This window comes from Amblyomma mixtum, unplaced genomic scaffold (assembly GCF_055824585.1).
Source record: "Amblyomma mixtum isolate Tamu unplaced genomic scaffold, ASM5582458v1 scaffold_18, whole genome shotgun sequence".
Lineage (NCBI taxonomy): Eukaryota > Metazoa > Arthropoda > Arachnida > Ixodida > Ixodidae > Amblyomma > Amblyomma mixtum.
The window spans coordinates 656,139-668,157 of NW_028317715.1; the positions used below are offsets into that span (position 1 = coordinate 656,139).

Genomic DNA, 12,019 nt, shown 5'->3' on the forward strand with positions numbered 1-12,019 from the left:
CACGCAGCTGGATGTATTTTTTTATATGGCAACCACCTCAATACAGGAGATGGAAAAAGAGTGCTTAATATTATTTTTACCTTCATCGAACCGCATGATACGCTTTGGTCTTTAATATCCACTGCGGGTGTGCAATACAAATATCGCACCACCATGGCTTCAGAGTAGGTCAACGAAAATTTTCTTTCAAAGGAAGTTGTTTCTTTCTGGTTGAAACCGGGGATATATACATCCATTTATCTTACAGCTTAGGATATAAGCGTGTCAGTAAGTCACGCAGCTAAGCACAGCAGATCGAAAAAAATTCACAATGGCCACAGTTCAGTTTTGAAAAGTCGGTACACTGTTCACATTGTTCGTTTTGAATTCTTCAGCTTTACGCAGCTCAGGGAACAGTTCATTTACTCATGCATTGTGGTCAAGAGCTTTAGGTTTCGAAGGTCTTTCCACATGATCCCCCTTGTTACGAATGAGGACGGGCAATCGCACAGTGTAATGTAACCCGCAAGATTCTTCTACTGGACACAGTTATGGGGAATCTTCTGCTGCACACGTAAGGCATCTATAAAAAAGCTTGCACTTAATTTACGCTTCGACCACGATTTTTGCTCCTCCCGAGAAAGTTCCGTCAATGAGTGTGTCATTGCCGCTGGTATGTGCAGGTTCAGAGTTCCGTAGCGATATTGACATTTACTATGGCAGTCGTTAAACAACAACGTGGATTCAACGTGGAATCAAGAACATAAAAAGCCTATTGACCCCTATGGTCTGCATATATAATGTAACGTTGTTTGCGAGCTACCGAACGGTTATGCACAAAACTACTCAGTATAAGCTCATTTAGCACTATATTGCGAGCTTTAAACAATGTAACCTTCATTTTCAAATTTTTTTAGTTAAACGTTTTCCATTTTGCTTATAATGGGGGAGTCCATTCTAAGTAACTAATTATGCTTTCAGGTCGACTGGAATGGAATTATATGCACCATTGTAACATGGGTGATGGACGAATTTTACAAATGACATTGCAAAAAAAAAAAAACTTCAGACGCGCAAAACTGAAAAATAGCAAAATACACTGCGCAGTCTATGGGCAGTTCATTAGAGCCATCCGTGCACTGAATGGCAGCAGGCGGCGGTCAGTCGAAGAAAGTGCACTGTTTCAGAGGGTTCACCCTGGAGCCCGCGGGGCACTGGAAGGCTTGAGCGAAGGGCGTAAAGTTCATCACCGCCTTATTGCAGTCGCCGCCGTAAAGGTTGTTCTTGGCTTCCGTGGCGCAGCTAGCAAGGCAGGCAGTGATGAAGAACACCTTGGCTTCGCTCAGCTCCTGCGAGTGACAACGAGCGGCAGTTGCAAGTTGCTAAACGAGTGAAACTAAGCTCGGAGGAAACAAGGGCAGACATTGAGGTGAACGGCCATGAACTGAGTATTCAACAACTCCAGTCAACTACGAGGCAAACATTACACAAATACATGCTTGAAGTTACCTTAGGAGCTTACAAACACCGGAGCTATTGCTGCGAGGAAAAGCAAGAGTTTTCTACTTCAATCAATTCCACAAAAACGCGGTATCTTAGAATAACTTACTTAGAGTCTCAGCGCATACCCAGGGTTGGGAGAGGAGGCACTTTCTAAATTTCTGATTTGTGGAACAGTTTAGCGCGCATCAGTTTGATTCAGGCGGCGGATAATGCAGTGATAGAGCGCGTAGTCACACGACCGTTTTGAAACCGTCGAGACTTTAATTTACACTCATGGAACCGGACACTGAGGTCTAAAGTGATGGAAACAGCTGAAATAGATGTCTGTTGACATGCTCCACAAGTTCTGCTTTTTTGCAGTAAACATTTTTAACCAAGAAAATAATAAAACTTTCCTTGTATTTATTTTTGTAATTTAATGATTGTCTATATCTGTAAACACCAGCGGAAGGAGTGAAGATGAAAGGCGAGCGCCCTTCATTTGTACATCTTTAGTACAAGGATTGACGCTGTATGTTGACATAAGGGACAGTCACGCAATTACCGGCGTCGCGTACAGGCAGTGAACAGTTTCAAAGTTTCTAGCAGACATCGTTTGCGCATTAAAAACGACGGCCATAGATTGGGCCAATGTACTGTGAAAAGATATCGCCCAACCGACACACTGAATGCGATTGCTGGTGGCAAAACTAAGCATGCAGGCAGTCGTGACCAGGAGATTCTCTTCTGTGGAGACCAGAATATTGTTTCTTCAAGATAGACATGAAGAAGCTGAGGAGAGATGTCGTGCCTTCTGCTTTCTATGTTCATGAATGCGTCTCGTTAGCACCATGAATTGAATTACTAACCAAAGACGAGGCTATGACCTGAGTTTTACTGCAGTGTCCACAGCAGCCTCCGTGATGGCATTCGAGTCAAAAGGCCTTACAAACGCGTCATGGCGAGACTTCTTGTCTCCATGGAGGAGCAAGCTGAGAGGACTTTATCGGCACCAAAACTACTACCCTACTCAAGATGTGACACTGTGTAACGCAGAGCTAATTAGGTTTTGGAGTTTATGCGGCTTAACGTCCAAAGCACCTCAGGCTATGAGGGACGGCGTAGGGACGGACTCCTGAAATTTCGACCACCTGGGATTCTTGAACATGGACTGACATTGCACAGTGCTCGGGCCTCTAGAACTTCGCCTCCATCGAAATTTGACCGCCGTGGCCGGGATCGAACGCGCGTCTTTCAGGTCAGCAGACGAGCGCCATAACCACTGAGATGTCCGCTTTAATGAATGCCATCGCGATGAGTGCAAATCGACGTTGAGTCACTGAAGCTTCATACAATGCTTTTAAAGAACTTACACCAAGAAATCTGAAAGGAAACAGAGCTGGAATTGGTTTACTAACGCGTAAAAGGACAATTTCGATGGTTACAGTTCCGCAACTCAATCATAAAAAAAAATTAAGGGGGCACTTTGACTGTCTAAATTGGGTAGAGACGGAAGCGTTTTGCGCACCACCTTCGCTGTTTCTGTGGCACTGGTGGCGTCACGTATAATATTGAGTACTAATTACTAAGCGATGGCAAATCAATAATTAATTGTTAATTACTGATTAATGTCTGAATACTAATTAACTGCTAATTAATGACGCTTAAGCTTCGCCTTTAGGAGTGGAACGCGACAGCGCGTTGTAGCGCTACCAGGGAGTCCACGGAACGCCACCACCCGTTCGGCGCGATGCCTTGCCCTTTGAACGCAACGCTTTTTGAGGAAAGGAAATGGCCGCAGTAATTCTCTGTCATATCGGTGGACACCTGAACCGCACCGTAGAGGAAGGGAGGTGGGAGTGAAAGAAGATAGATACAGAGGAGCCGTAATGAAGAAACTGAAAATTGTATTTGAGGAAAGGAAATTACGCAGTAACTGTGTCACAAAATTCAGAGGGGGCACTTTTTTCACCTGCAGTGTGGTTAAGATGTTAAGATGTCTGGTTAAGATGTCTGGTTAAGATGTTAAGTTTCGCCCCTAAGAGTGGAACGCTACAGCGTCTTGCAACGCTGCCAAGGAGTCCATAGAACGCCATCGCCCATTCGGCTCTACGCCTCGCTCGTCGGTAAATTGGTTTTTGAGGAAAGGAAATGTATCTGTCTCTCATTTGTCGGTGGACACCTAAACCTCGCCGGAAGGGAATGGAGGAGGATGAGAGTGAGTGAAGACACCGTATTCACTAGACGCGCTTTTGTTCATTACGAACCATCGAGCTGGCATGGCGGAGTGGATAGCATGCTCGTCTCTCACGCCGAAGACCGGGGTTCGATTCCTGAGCTCGACCAATTTCTTAATCGGTTTTATTTATTTATATGGCCTGGCTAGTAAAGCTAATTAGGCTAATTGGGTAATTAAGCAATTAACTAAGCTCAATCCCACTTACTTGGAGCATCACTATACGATCGCTTCAATTGGTTGCATGGTTACTAGCCAAAGTGCAATTGGCCCCGTTTGAAATTCGCGCACTGTGACGTCACGACCGTTTCCACCAATTGAAAAGCGTGACATTTTCTGTCGACAACTGCTGCTTACAACGATGAGACATTAAAGGCTTCCGCCTTAAAATTCTTCCGAGCAAGTAAGCCAAAGCATTGGAATGTTTTGAATGAGTCTCATACGTGGCGGCTGGAAGCTACGTGATAAGAGAAAGTGCGTATGGAAGGTGTATATATCCAAGAAAGGTTCCAAGGTCGTTATTTCTGTGGCCACAAGGTGACCCATTATAAACTTCCTACCTAAGCTCGCGTGAGTGCTTTTGTCTCGTTTATGCCATTTTATGACTATATTGTTCCTCAAACAATGATAGCGATGGCTATATTGCCACCTACTTACGCATAGTGAAGAATTCCATTATCGGTTTCAAGAGGCCTTACATAGGCGTCATGACGAGAGGCCTCGTCCCTATGGAGGAGCAAGCTCAGATGACTTTATCGGCGCCAAAACTGCTGCCAGGTTACAGATCTGACACTGTGTAACGCAGAGCTAATTAGATTTCAGGTTTATGCGGCTTCTAAAGGCGGATGTTTGCCTAGCTCTTTCAAATGAGTCTTCAGCTAGTTTTCACGCACCTGTTTAGCAAAGTAAAACTTCGAGACAATTAACAGTGAATGCACTGAAAGGTTTCTTCGCCCACTTACGTCACTGAGCTGGACTTGATTCTTTTCGGCGTGTTTCTGAAAGGCTGCGAATGCAACCTCCATCGCCGGCACTTCAGGGAATACGCTGGCGTTATAGCGGAGACAGCCCCGTTCGCGCTGGCGGAATCTTGGTTTGACGGCATCGCTCAGCCAGGAGGGCACAATGTGGCCCAGTGGGTTCACCTGGAAAATTACCATTAAGCTGCACCACTTCGCTCATTTGGTGCAACACTATGAAAGACATAATGAATTGAACACTAGAAGATGTCATTTTTACTTGCGAAATGTAGTGCAATTCATGCAGTTGGTTAAAAAAGAAATTGAAGTGTGTATAGACAGTAACCATAAACTTGCAATGACATTCAACACAACGCCACAACAATGCCTAAGAAGCCATTTCAATTGCAACACGTGCAAAGTAGTGCATCTGATTATTTGAAGATGGGCGATGTGTTTCTGCAGGAAGTGTGCGGTAGTCCACAAGCATAGTTGTCAGTTGCCGTTAGTTTTGTACCTTACATGCAATGCACATGAACGAAAGGCCATGGCGCCCTCCAATAATTTTGCTGGTTATAGAGGCACTGCCTCCGTCAAAAGTGTACAGCCCAGGGTTCTGCTTCTAAGCTGTTTAGCGGGGCTCCATAGCATATCTAGCCGTCCAAATCTATCGGGATTGAGGACGCAATGCCATTCCTCTTTCGAGAGGCTACGGTCGTTGAGAATGCATAACGTTGCATGCAGCAGGCCTCAGAAGCAAACCGTTTGGGCCATATACTTTTGAAGGGGGCTGCACGTCAAACGCCTACACGCGTGCCGAAGGAACACAGCACAAACTCCAAATAAATCAAGCTTAATCTCATTCGATTGGGGCAAACAACAAGCACTACAAAGTACAGTATGCATGTAGGAGGCAGTTTAATATGAGAAACTGAGGATCTATGTGAGCTCACTACAGAAAGCAGTGAGGTACACCATGCGGAGAATGCACAAGTGAGAGCAAGGATGTGATTCCAGCCAACTTTATTAACCGGTATTTGGCTGGGGTGGTAAGCACAGTCACCGTTTTGCTAGCACTTTTCACGTGATTTCTAGTTTTCTCGCTGGCATTTGGTATGCCCCGCCTTTGATAATGGTAACAGCAATCTAAGTTACTTCAAATCTAAGAACCCTGGCATCACAGGCAATGCCACCGCCGCGGCCGGGATTGAACCTGCGTCTTTCGGGTCAGCAGCCAAACAACATAACGACTGAGCCACCACGGCAGCTACTGTTGCCAAAGCATAAAGTGAAAAACAAATCTTTAGCCCTTTCTTGCCCTGGTTGTGCACATGCGCCAAGTTTAGGAACAGGAGTATAAGAGAGAATTGCATGAATTTTTTATTTCTTTACCTTCCAACCTGATATTTCAGACCCCTGGTTTACTGCTGAACGCAATAAAAGCTGAACGGAATAAAAACTATCGGTGTTCTATGTCTGATTGTACTAAGATCTCTCTGTAATGTCACGTCAACAATATTGCACTGACATTGCACAGTTTTTTTGCGCATAGCCAGTTGAGAACTATTCATCTTTCCAGTCGTCCACAAGAAACACCACACGTCTTCTACAATATACGTTACTGTGAATCACTGCGCATTCACACAGTAACGACAAGAGCAAATGATAATTCTGATGCACTACCCAAGTATTGCAATGGTTTTTTTCTGTTCTGTGTGGATCGCCCGAAACGTTAGTGACATACTGATAATGCTGAAGTAAAAGGCAGAGTGTCATTTACTTGCTCAAGGCGGGCTGTACATCCTATAGTCTATCTAGTGCCTCCTTCTCGTGAAGTGAAGTGAAGTGAAGTGAAGTCTTTATTTCATAACAAAGTGTACAAAAAGAAGTACTGGTCAATCTAAGCACATAGTGCTTGTTCGCTGTTATGCGATAAAACCTCTTATCTGTATTTTCCTCTACTCATAAGGCGCTCTTCGCTCGAGCGCCACTTCTTCGCGTCCTTACTTTGACACCCTCGCGGTCCACCGCCCCGACCAGTTCCCGGGCGTAGAAGTAGCCGAGACCGCCGTGTATCATGGCGTTGGTGCAATCCGGGTAGAAAAGGGGCGGTGCCAGGGCGCCCAGCGACAAAGCCAGCTGATTCAGCACCGGCACGTATTCGATGTACGGCTGAGCGCTGCTCAGACGCAGCCGCTGCTCCTCGACTCCCGCCTCGGAGCCGAAGAGGCTATGGACGTTGCGTCGGGCGTCAATCGAGAGGTACGCGAATGAGGAGGCATTCTCGCTGAAGTTGGCGTAGGCATCCTCGATGCCTTCCACTGTAATATACTTTTCGGTCGGCCACAGCAGGGTGCGCACGTTCTTCAGCTTCTCGATAGCGACGCCGATGGTCTGGTTGTCCATCCACGAGGCAACGGTAGTTTTTTGGATGGCCATCTACAATACGAAGGAGACACACCCGCATTTTCATCAGAAAATGGCGGTAACAAAAATATTTAGAGAATGAACGTGAATCGGGAGGGCATCGCATTCTATGCCGAGCGTTGAGATTGTTTTTCCCGTTCTGGCCGATGCTACACCTCAAATGACCCCTAGAAGGGACGGCAATTTATAAAAATTGTCCCAGTCGTCTAATTACAAAACACTGGCAGAATTTGCCTCCTTTTCTAGCGCTTTCTTGTCCATGAAGGCTCTCTTCGAATTTTTTTCTTTGCATTTCGACAGAGATCTCGTCACCCTCCAGATGAGTTGCAGTGCACTTATCTCGGCTAAGTTAAATTTATATGAAAAATTTGGAGCGGGCACTTTGGTGATCTAAAGTGCGATGAGGCGAAAGTCTTTCCCGCAACGCTCTTCAGCGTCCTTACGCTTGATAAGGAGAACTGCCTGTGCGTTGCCAGGAAATCGGAGTGGCATAGTGGTTAGCATGGTCGGCTAAGGAAACGAAGAACTGTGGTTCAATTTTCGCTGTTCAGAAGATTTTGTTATGCTTATTCACTACTTAGTCATGGCTTGCGTGCAGTATTGACAGGTTACGACTTTCACCTCGGATGTAACTGACTGAAGGACGGACAGAGGCATGAGCGAGAGTATGAGACATTAAACATTTTCGCGTTAATATTTACTCAGTGCATTGCAACCTCAACGGACAGGCGGTGCTAAGTAAAAAAAAAAAGTTGCGGTTTTCCTCATGACGCGTACTGACCACTCTCTTTTAATTGGCAAGGACTGACCGTTTCACGATAACCTAAGAGATGTGCAAAGACTGTATATTACACGTCCGATGATATTCTACTGGAAGCTCTGACGGTAGTTAGTATAAAGGCGTCCAAAGTGAATGTGCGTGACTGCCAATGCCAGCTACAGTTCTGAAATTTTCTTTTATAATTTTCATCCAGAGCTCTATGTAGGATGGGCTACTTAGCCTGAACGAATGGAAAAATTTCTGTCCTCCAAATCTCCGCACAGAAATTGTTTACTAATTCTTGATTGTTTTTGTAGTGTTATTTGAGAATTCAGCGGCTGGAATCTCCCTCAATAACAGCATTCAAATTGATAATCCGCTTCTACAATACGTTGTAAGAATCACCTGTACATGAACCGTCGTTAATAATCTTTGATTACTCCCTTCTGGGGTTAGAAAAATGAAATAAATTAACTTAGGTCAAAAGTAAAATGGCGGATGCATGTGTTGGTTTTGAAGAGAAAAGGGCAGAACACAGCGCTTGTAGACGGCAGTTCACTGCCATGTTTACTATTCACTAACTAGCCCAAGACCAGACAAAGTGAAGAGCGACAAAATAATATAAGTAAGTGATACGATAACTAGAGACGCTTCTGCCGACTCTGCGCCTTTGGAAGGGAGAACTCTCAGAACTAGTAAAAACATTTGAGAGAAAAATAACTCTAAGGAAGATAACTTCATTACATTTTGTATGTTTAGGCACAGCGCACACCACAGAGTTAAGACAAGCAAGCATAAGTGTGCACATCGAATAATCCGGGATAAAAAAATTGAGGAAATCGCTTCTTAAGCTGGAAACTTAGTCAGTTAAGGGTGACCGTATATGATGATTTACATATGGAATAATAGTGATGACCATAACGAAGGGAACACAGACATCTAAGCCATATGTTAAGGAAAGAAACTGATAAAGGTTTTCCGAGCATGGCCCATCCAACAGAACTCATTCTGCTGATCAACGAGGAATTCGAGAACAGAACAAGATGTGCAGGCTGCACAAACTAAGAAAAAACAAATTAGACATCGATGGGGCAGGTCGGCACCCGTTCTTCAGCGGCGATAAGATAGTCGAATGTTTACCTCTCCTCCTACATTAGTCCTCTTAGCCTTTTTCATTTTTTATTCCTTCCCGAAATTCAGTCATTTTCGTAGTTCACGTTTCATCCTTCTCTTTCATTTTGGTCATGTTTTCAACTACCCACGATACAATAGTACCACGGTCGAGATCTTCCATCGACCGCTGCTTCCCGTCCGTCTCTCCACCTGAGCACGAAACGCCGGCGAGTAGAACCTCATAGCTTGCACGGGCCTCTGGTAGGGCCTCCTTGAACCATATGTCGAAGATGGCGCATTTTGGCGTACGCATTTCCTCTGCACCCCCCTCTTAGGACGAATGCCTAGCGCTGCCTAGCATGTCCGGGTTAGTGCCAACCTCGCCGCGTTCGGCAGAACGCAAACATTAGCACGATCTGCGTGTCCTTTGCTGTGCGTGATGCGGTTTCGTCCTGAACTAAGCTTGGTTGCACTACCCGCGTACATTTCCTTTGCACCGTAAGTATTTTTTAGCTGCCGCGATGGCTCAGTGGTGAAGGTACTGATCTGCTGACGCCAACGACGCGGGTTCGATCCCGGCCGCGGCAGGCGCATTTTGATGGGGGCGAAATTCTAGAGTCTCATATATGGTGCAATGTCAGTGCATGTTAAAGATCCCAAGGCGATCGAAATTTCCGCAGCTGTTCACTACTGTGTCTCTCATAGCCTGAGTCGAATTAGAATCAATGTAAACCGTGTATATTTAAACGTTTCATCAACAGTATGAAAAGGACCGGCTTCTGCATTGGCACAAATGACTTGCGCCAGCAGCACGCGCGTTTCTTTCTTGATAGCAGGTGACATCAAGAAGTATTCTCACCTATGGTAGGTGCTGAACAACGTACCTTTCTGCTATCTGAGGTTACCGTGTTTCATGTACTTGCACGTGCTAATACAGGTGCTACTGGAGCCGTACACCTTCATTTGCTGAATGTGTTCAAAAGCAGGAGCATCACCTTCCCTCCAGGTTTCTCTCTTTAAAGTATTTTTACTTTGTGTATTTCTGCAATGCAGTTTCATGGACTAAAACAGTCTTTATTTCTAGGCAGCTGCGACGATCTAGATCTGCAACGGATCTAAAGGAGTCTAGTTGCAATTTTACTGGCAGCTCCACTCCTTTCTTGGCACACTGCCAGTAAATAACAGTGATCCAGTGCAGCAGAGCGTGGAGGTAATCTTTTGTTTTTACCTCAAGCACAGCCTAACCTGACAGAAGTGCAGTGAAAGCTCTGTGCCTGCCTTCCGTTCTAATGTGCAAATGACTTTTAGAAACTACCACATAGTGTTTCAGAAATAGCATGGAAAAACGAATAAATTTAGGTTGAACGCAAAATCACACATGCAAATATGCCTTTGCTTTTTCATATGTGTTGTGCCACATCGCGGTTTACAAGGATACATGAAGCCCTAATTGATGCCCATCTAGTTTGCATCAAAGCACTACATCACTCCGAAAGCAAACGACAAAAACAAAGCGAAGACCTACGTCACTCAGAACTTGGTTCGTTTTTATTAAAGAAAGTAGAATGCCACGCTCGGAAGAGATGAGCATATGAACATAAAAGCAAAATTTATATATCAGCAAGAACACATGGAATAAATCGTACTTGTCTACAATCCAACAGGAACATTCAAAACCAAAGTGACAACTCAACAGGTAATAAGGAGGACCATGCGCATAGTTCTGTAAAGTGGTTTTAATAACCTCCTTACAAAATGGTTTTCGTGCTTGAACGTTATCACACAGAATGGAGAACTGAGCCCATAGGCACAATGTGCAGTGCACCTCGAAAATTGACGGCCCAAACCCTTTCAGTGAGGCCTCATATATATTCTCTTTGAAGAGGGAAGTTGAAGTGCAAGAAATTCATTGCACGGAGTGGACAGCGCGCCACTGCTGACATATGAGCGGCGTATGTAGCAAAAGGTGATAATGAAGTAATTGGGGTAAACATAATTCATTTTTGCATAAAATGCGGCAGCCGTGTTGTGTTCAGTGTAAAACTGACATGGTATTCCAGCACAAGAATTTGCTATCATTCAGATATTAATAGAGGTGTTCAACAGAAGTACAAGAGGCAATGCACAATTTGTACGCCATAAGACAGCTTATTTTCACAAATGAATAGGAGGCTCTTGTATCCTCCTGCTCTTTCCTTGATTCCTGTGGTTTTCTAGAGTCTGTGACCGAGGCTTTATTTGCCTACTAGTCATCATAAGTAGTTTAGTGGCTGACATAAGTGTGCCATTTTCTATCTTTTATTGCTCCATTCACAGAATCGAGACGATCGACAAGAAAATGGAGACGACATTGTGTGCCTTGAATTTAGCCAGACAAATTCGGACCTCACATCAACGCAATCTACAGTTCCCTGCGCCCGGAAGAGGCTGCTGTGAGTAGGGCAGGCAGCGAGCAAGCAGGCAGGGAGCAAGGGCCGAGTGGAAGAAACTATTCCCACATTCGCAGAAAGCGGCCTTCCAGCTCACTGCTTCGTGAACTCACGACTGCGCATGAGAAAGCCTAGGAACGCGCAGCGAAGTCTGCGAAGGAAAGCAGCGAGCTACGAAGGCAGCTTATCGAGCTCCAGAGAGAGAGAGAGCAGTGACGTACAGAAAGGGACGCTATAAGAGATGAAGCTGTATTTCGCCTCAAAGGAATGTGCAGAATAATTTATTCTGTCTTCTGTGCTTTATTTGTGCTCGAAGGAGAACAAACAACGATTGATTCTGCCTTCTCTGTACTGTTTGTGTACGGAGGAGAATAACTAATCATGTCAATGTTGACGTGGACAATGGGCGAACCTGGGTGCGATTACTAATTTACAAGTGGTAACAAATGTTTTTGGAACAGTAAAACCATAAGACAGCTAAATTTTCTCACTGCCTATAAAACATAAGCCATCAACTGTGGAGTGGAGTACGCATACACTGTTGTTTGTGGCTTCATGCTTGTGCAGCTCAGCGATTAAGCGTTGTTGCAATTTCTGTGTTCGGAAACGTTTTGCGGTCACCTGTGCTAGGATC

At 44.9% G+C, this 12,019-nt stretch overlaps 1 protein-coding gene and 1 pseudogene across 1 annotated transcript; one reads left to right on the top strand and one right to left on the bottom strand.

Moving 5' to 3' along the window:
- Nucleotides 1–1,139: 1,139 nt before the first annotated feature.
- On the bottom strand, nt 1,140–4,722 carry LOC149324771 (uncharacterized). Its single transcript, XM_089565277.1, has 2 exons — nt 4,660–4,722; nt 1,140–1,328 (listed from the first exon to the last, which is right to left on the bottom strand). Exons 1-2 carry the CDS (start codon nt 4,720–4,722, stop codon nt 1,140–1,142), a joined length of 252 nt encoding a protein of 83 aa, XP_089421403.1.
- Nucleotides 4,723–8,929: 4,207 nt separating this feature from the next.
- On the top strand, nt 8,930–11,623 carry LOC149324772 (uncharacterized; annotated as a pseudogene).
- The last annotated feature ends 396 nt before the right edge of the window (nt 11,624–12,019 follow it).

Coding starts and splice junctions, on each gene's coding strand:
- LOC149324771 (XM_089565277.1), bottom strand. CDS start 4,722: ATGGAGGTTGCATTCGCAGCCTTTCAGAAACACGCCGAAAAGAATCAA. Junction 1,329..4,659: donor ATCAAGTCCAGCTCAGTGAC/GTAAGTGGGCGA, acceptor TGTCACTCGCAG/GAGCTGAGCGAAGCCAAGGT.